The 7,241-nt window shown below is 38.2% G+C and overlaps 1 protein-coding gene and 1 pseudogene across 1 annotated transcript; one reads left to right on the forward strand and one right to left on the reverse strand.

Annotated features, from left to right (window-relative positions):
• Positions 1-4,991: 4,991 nt before the first annotated feature.
• Positions 4,992-5,638, reverse strand: LOC116811072 (importin-7-like; annotated as a pseudogene).
• Positions 5,639-6,784: 1,146 nt separating this feature from the next.
• Positions 6,785-6,976, forward strand: LOC116811705 (cytochrome b-c1 complex subunit 9-like). The gene has a single exon (XM_032756984.2). It carries the CDS (start codon positions 6,785-6,787, stop codon positions 6,974-6,976), a length of 192 nt encoding a protein of 63 aa, XP_032612875.1.
• The last annotated feature ends 265 nt before the right edge of the window (positions 6,977-7,241 follow it).

Raw genomic sequence — 7,241 nt, forward strand, 5'->3', positions numbered from 1 at the left:
CAGGCATTCTCCCTGGGTCAATGGGGCTGGAGACAGAGAAAATAAACCGTGGCTTCACTATATATTTGCACATCCAGAGTCCCCGGAGCAGAAGATCAGGTGAAATTGACATGTGTTTCTATACCAAGCCCTCCCTCGGTGGCATAAAGCCATTCACATGATTGTGTGAGTGGATAAGCCAAGAACACCAGCAAATTGGTCTCTCCAAATAAAAAAATAAATAAATGGCATTTGATTGGACCACTTAACCATAAGCTTTAGGAGGACAGAAATTCAACAGTCTCCTCTACAATCTAAGTCATATCTGATTCCTCTCTGCTCTCACCAGACACATCCAGTGCATCTGAAGATACCCCAAATCTCTCTACTCTTCTCCTTCTTCAGATCCACCACCCTCACCCAAGCCAGCTATTGTCTGGATTCTCGAAGCAGCTCCTTCCCGTTCTCCCTGCATCTTCTCTCCCATCACGTATCTCAAACTTTGAGAAATCTAAGGCAGGCCATGTCACCCTGCTTGAAACCGCCCAGTGGATTCCATTTTATTATACATATGGTGGCTGAGAGCACAGCTCTGGAGCCAAGTCCTGGATTTAGCTCTGAGTTCAAATCTTAATTACCCCACGCCTCAGTTTTTTGCTCTGTAAAATGGGGTTGATAATTGTACCTATCTCATACCATTTTGTGAGGACTAAACGAGTTACTACATGTAGCATTTGCTGATACTAGGTTTTTATTAAAATAAAATCTAATCTTTTTACTGTGAAAAAAAAAAAAGAAAATGTGGCACATATACACCATGGAATACTATGCAGCCATAAAAAATGATGAGTTCGTGTCCTTTGTAGGGACATGGATGAAACTGGAAAACATCATTCTCAGTAAACTATCGCAAGGACAAAAAACCAAACACCGCATGTTCTCACTCATAGGTGGGAATTGAACAATGAGAACTCATGGACACAGGAAAGGGAACATCACACTCCGGGGACTGTTGTGGGGTTGGGGGAGGGGGGAGGGACAGCATTAGGAGATATACCTAATGCTAAATGACGAGCTAATGGGTGCAGGAAATCAACATGGCACATGGATACATATGTAACAACTAAAACCTAAAGTATAAAAAAAAAAAAAAAAAAGACTCATGGGAGGCCTCTTGAACTCTGTTAGTTTCCCTACTCTTTACTTTTCTTTTTATGTTTCATGCACCATCCTCAGGTGCTGTGAAACCAGTTCCTGGTTTTTAATCTAGTCTCACAGTAAGCAGGTTGTCCTCATTTAGCTACCATTTTACTTCTCAATAATTTAACTCTGACATTAAATTGTCCAAACTGACAAACATATCCCAGGTGAACTTGCTGTTTTTTGCCACTTCTCAGTTGTCTTAATTACAGTTAGAATTGGACAATTAAGTTCATCTTTAGTAACTGCACACACATATTTAACTAATTGTTAGCTTTCCTTGCACATAATGCTATTCTATGTACCTCATATTATTTGATTTCCTTGAAAGAGAGAGCACATATCGCTCTTGTGTTTTCAAGAAGTAAATTTCAGCTCTCAGTAAGTTATGTATTTGAAAATTTGTCCCGCAGCATTGCTACCACTTTCCAATATACATTTTCTCTTGCACACAAACCTCACACAGGCTCATGTCAAATATTTATATAAGCATAGTCAAAATAGGGTGAATATATTTCTCTTTGGTGGTCAGTTTCCAATTACACCCTCACATGACAGGTAGAGCCTGCTTTAGAGTCTCTATAATCAATCCTCAACTGTCTGTTACACAACAGTTTCTCCACCATTGGAAAATCAATTCTCTGTTCCCATAGGCTTTGGTAGAGTTACATTCCTCTGCCATCTCAAAACAAATCCATTTGTGAGATCATACTCATATCACATGGTGCCTTCATACAAGTTGAGCCCTAGTAGAATGGTAATAAAGTAAATATTCCTAATACATGCTCACGAAAGGGGACTGGAATCACCCTATGACAAAGCTAAGATTGGTGCAGTAAAGTGGTCTCAGGATGGGAGGCACTTTTCCATTTCAGTTTATCTGAATACTGAAAGTCTTGACGAAAAGACTTTATCAGCTTGTATTAACAATACCAGCTCATGAGGAATTAAAAAATTTAACATGAGGCCGGGCGCAGTGGCTCACGTCTGTAATCCCAGCACTTTGGGAGGCTGAGCGGGGACGGAAGGGGTGGCTCACCTGAGGTCAAGAGCTCGAGACCAGCCTGGCCAACATGGTGAAACCCAGTCTCTACTAAAAATACAAAAAATTAGCCGAGCATGATGGCAGGTGCCTGTAATCCCAGCTACTTGGGAAGCTGAGGCAGGAGGATTGCTTGAACCTGGGAGGCAGAGGTTGCAGTGAACCAAAGTCGCACCATTGCACTTCAGCCTGGGCAGCAAGAGCGAAACTTCCTCTCAAAAAAAAAAAAAAAAAAAAATAACATGAGAAACCTGTAACACCATCTTGCAGCTTTGCACCAAGATTACCTTGTTTAATGGTCATAGTTGGTAATATTTATTTGTGTCAGGGGAATAACACTTTCATGGCTCCTGAATTTAGGTTTCCTGTTTAGTAGGTTTATTTTTATCTAATGAATTTAAAATACCAGCATGAGTATTTTGCTAAGAGAGAGGATTAGATAACATCCTAGTGTCCAAGAAAAGGGTATGGATACTTCACCACAAAATATTCAAAATATTCCCAAGAGAAACTTTTTAGCAATGATAAATGCAGTAGTTTATGCTATTCACTATGTGAAAGAAGAGGCATCCACCACTCTTGTTCATTCCCTAAAGTGCTGGTAGTATTTGCTTTGTAACAACATACCCCTGTTAAAATTCTTTTAACTATCACCTATAGGATAAACATAGAACTCCGTATCATGTGCCTTTAAGATTTTCTATGTTTTGACTAAACTTCCTTAGCAGGCCCATTTTTCTCCCTGTTCTCCCGAGAGTCACCACCCACTCTTACCCAGCACCTTCATTAACATAGAGCTCTCTGTCCTTTTCTTTTTCTTTTTTCATACTGTGCATGGGAATAACTAAAACCTTTATTAGATATGATTTTCCATTTACAATAATGTGAAAATTACAATTATGAATTCAAAAGGCAGTAAAGTCTGAACATTTAAAAAGAAGACTAGGTGTTAGGGAACAAAAGGTAAAGGAAGATGAGAATGTTTCTTTTATACTATTACCTCCCCTCTGTACACAATGTTGCATATATACAACCACTTCATTTTTACTGACTTTATATAATAGTGAAATCCCCTTAAGCAACCTAGGGTATACAGTTGGGGTCCAACTTTTAGGGGGTGGGGTGGGGAGTACAAACACACTTGATTAACAGTTTTCACCCACACATTTTAGACCATTTTTTTCTTTTTTTGCCAAGATTTTAGTAGTAAGTTCATAAATATAGGAAATACTTTCACTTCTTCAGTGTTAAAATAGAAAACCAAACAGTGCTGACAGTAGTGGCTTAATTATTGGTATACAAGAAAAACACAACAACAATGGGTTTTCTTAATTATGCATTTTAAATATCAGTATGTGCATTTGTTTTTACAGTTATAAATTTTCTCATCTGTTTTAGACAACAGCTTGTAATAGTTTTGAATCCATTAAGATGTTGCTTTCAATTTGAAATATTTTGTGTATACATGTATATAAAAAATAACCCAATGTATGACTCATCTGACAGATGTTTAAGATCAATAAAGGATTATTTTTCAACATGCAATTAGGAAGAGAGGGAGCAAGCCAACCTCTCTAGGCTGTCTTTTTGCTGGCTTGTTTTTGCAGTGGTATCAATAGTGGTTTTTGAAGGGAACCATGTGCCGTCAGCCTATCTAGTTAAGATTAGATACCACAATCAACAAGAGGAGTAGAAGAGATGGGGAAGGGGGAGTAGGTAAGCGGTAGATATCAACTTTTTTTAAGTGTGCATTTTGTACTCTTCTAGGTATGGGATTAAAAACAGGCCAGTGAAGAAAAAAATGTTTTAATTAGGAAAAACCTGCAATCAAATCAAGACATAATAGCTGAATTATTTTAATAGACTGCATATATAGATGTTTAGCCATACTCTTAGATGAACTTTTTAAGAGTAGAACTTTATATCCAATTTACATGCTCTAGATACCACCTTTCTTATTTTTTATAGTAAGGTCTGGTATTAAAATACCCACTTGTACACTGACAGCTTTAAGAAAAACAGGACACAGAGTGAGTCATCATTTTTAGCAGCAATGAAATATCACTAACCCATTTTTACATACCAAATTCAAGTCACTATCAGAAGTGTCACACAAAGTCACCAGGTATAAAATTGCTAGTTCATTTTTAAATTAATAACTTGAAATTACCCATGCCTCCCCACCCCATTACATCTTTTTTTAAACAGAAAACATTTTGCTATTTTATACATAGGCTAACAGCCTTGTTTTAATATGAAAGTGCTAATTCATTTACAGATTTGTATAATCAGTTATGTAGTGCTGCAGTAAGTGTCCAATAATCTACATAGGAACAATGATGAATGAAAATGATGAAGATTGAATAAGGCTATCAGATTACCTTATCTTATTTACATATAAAGAATAGATACCCAATGGCGAGGAAGAGACAGAAATTGGACAAATACCCATGGGTGTAAACATTACATCTACCTTTGAGCTTTATACTGTAAATGAAACATTTTAAATAGTCCTGTAGCCCATGCCTATTTTTTCCTCAGAAAAAGAAAAGCTGCCTTCATGACATCCCCTCTTGTTTCAGATTTCCACAGTGTCACTTTGAAGCTTCAGAGTCAGGATCTTACTTTCTTCAAAAAATAAAGAAAATATGCCCCCTAAGGTACCTCCCCATCCGCCCACCCCCCAAATCCCCCTGGTTTCTTTTCCAGTGCCAGGTTGCATGATCAGGTCCCATCTCCTGGGGTTGTTGGTGTTTGTTTGTTTGTTTGTTTTTTCTATCTGTTGATCATTAGTTTAGAATAGATAACATGAACCAGTTCTGGAACTACTACTAGGAGGAACACAAGCTCTTCACTGCAATCACACAGCAGGAAAGAAAGAGATAACTCAATTCATCCGTGGTGCTGGGCCTCCAAAATTCAAAGAACTTGGCACAACTGGAGCACTAAATTTGTATCCTCCATGCTTCTCAATCATTTTGGATTTATGGGCTGCCCTTCTTTGATCGGCCAGAGTTGCTATGTCTTGTAACTGTTTTCTTTGTTCTTCATTAAGACTGTGTGAGTCAGAGCCTGATACCACACAGGATTGCGATTTTGAATAGTTTGAAAGATAGCTTTAAATATCTGATACTCATCAACAGGGTTATCTTCATCATCAATGACTGTGGAATAGCCTTCCAGAGCAGTCTCTTCAGTATCACCTTCTTCTCAATCTTCATCATTTCCATCTTCACCTGCCTGCTTAGCCAGAATCTCCAAATATTCTTGCTCATCTTCATCAATATAATCTTCATCACTCCCCAGTTCCTCGGTTTCATCATCATCTTCAGCTTCATCATCATCACTGTCATTCCTGTGTTCTGCATGGCAGGCATATGCTCTTTTAAATCCATTAAATCTACTGAACAAAAGCATAGAAGATCTTGAATATTTGTTTTTGGTTGAGGACAGACTGACCAGACTGGCCAGAAAGAAGCTGGATAAAACGATCCTTTAGAACTGGCAGAAAATGCTGCATTGCCTCCTAGTCTGGTCTGTCTGTTCTAATGTGAATTTCCCCTGGTCCTGCAGGGTTGACACGGTGTTTCCAATCTTTTGTGTTTCCTTAGGGCTCCTCAACCCTCTGTGAAAGGTGTGGAGGTACAAAGAAATGTTAAGTCAAGTCGCCAGGCAGGTGATATCAGTTCCCTGCAGAACAATGTGTGTAATAGCTGAGGGGTGAGTCCCCTTCCCCATCCCTTTCCATCTCTGCATCTGCCTCCTGGATAATCTAAGCTACTTTCTTATCTCCTAATTGGATGACAACAGGGGAGCCAGGGTTGCCTCAGGGATACTAGAGGCCCTTGGTTTTGGTGTGCATCTGGAAAGCACTAATGCTTAGGTTTTTAGTCCTAGTACCAAGTCAGAAAAACATGAAAGAGGAGGAAGGAGGATTTAGATTTAGCAATCAAGAGCTAGAAGATAATTTTTACATTACTCCCCAAACAATACTGCTGCCTTACTTTTCTTCAATATATGTAAAGTGCAAAACGAAAAAATTAACTGTTACACCAACATTTTATATCACATATATATTATATATGTACTTGAAAAATCAATGAGAAATACAAATTTTTTGTGAGAAGTGAAGACTAAGAGAGGTTGTTATCAGCAGAATAGTACTACAAATAATGCTAAATGAAGTTCTTTAGGTTGAAGGAAAATGAGATTCAAAGGAAATTTTGATCTACAATGAGGAATAAAGAGCAGCAGAAATGTTAAATATGTAGGTAAGCATAAAATATTATCTTTTATTTTCTCTTAATTATAAAAAGGAAAACTAAAGCAAAAAATTCTATTGTGGAGTCTATAATGAATGTAGAAATAAAATATATGTCCACAACTACACAATTGAGAGACGTGAATGAATTTTTACTCTTGTAAATGTATTATGTTTTATGTGAAGTTGTAAATATTAATGCTAATAGGCTGTGATAAGTTAAAGATGCATATGGTAACCCTTGAGCAACCCCTAAAATTAATACCAAAATTTATTATTAAAAAGATAATAGAGGAAGAAACATGGCGATGCCGACGTTGACTGCGAAATTGTACTCCCTGCTGTTCCGCAGGACTTCCACCTTCGCCCTCACCATCGCCGTGGACGTCCTGTTCTTCCAGCGAGTCTTCCATCAGGGCGCGGGCAAGATCTACCAGCACATCAGCGAGGGGAAGCTATGGAAACACATCAAGCAAAAGTATGAGAAAAAGTAGTTCCTTGGAGGCCCCCATCCAGGCCAGAAGGACCAGGTCCACTCGCCAGCTGTTTGCCCAGAGTTGGGGCCTCAGCTTGAAGACAATGCTCAAGTTACTTTTCATGTACCACTGTTCGCTGTTGGCAAGAAACGGCTTTACCTACAAAACAGACTCTTTACCTTCTGCCGTGTTTGAAGTATGTTTAGTCAGCATCATGAAGAAATAAATGTGAATTGCCCTTGAAAAAAAAAGACAATAGAGGTATTGAAATAAAATACTAAAA

The sequence above is a fragment of the Hylobates moloch genome, unplaced genomic scaffold, assembly GCF_009828535.3.
Source record: "Hylobates moloch isolate HMO894 unplaced genomic scaffold, HMol_V3 SCAFFOLD_7, whole genome shotgun sequence".
Classification (NCBI taxonomy): Eukaryota; Metazoa; Chordata; class Mammalia; order Primates; family Hylobatidae; genus Hylobates; species Hylobates moloch.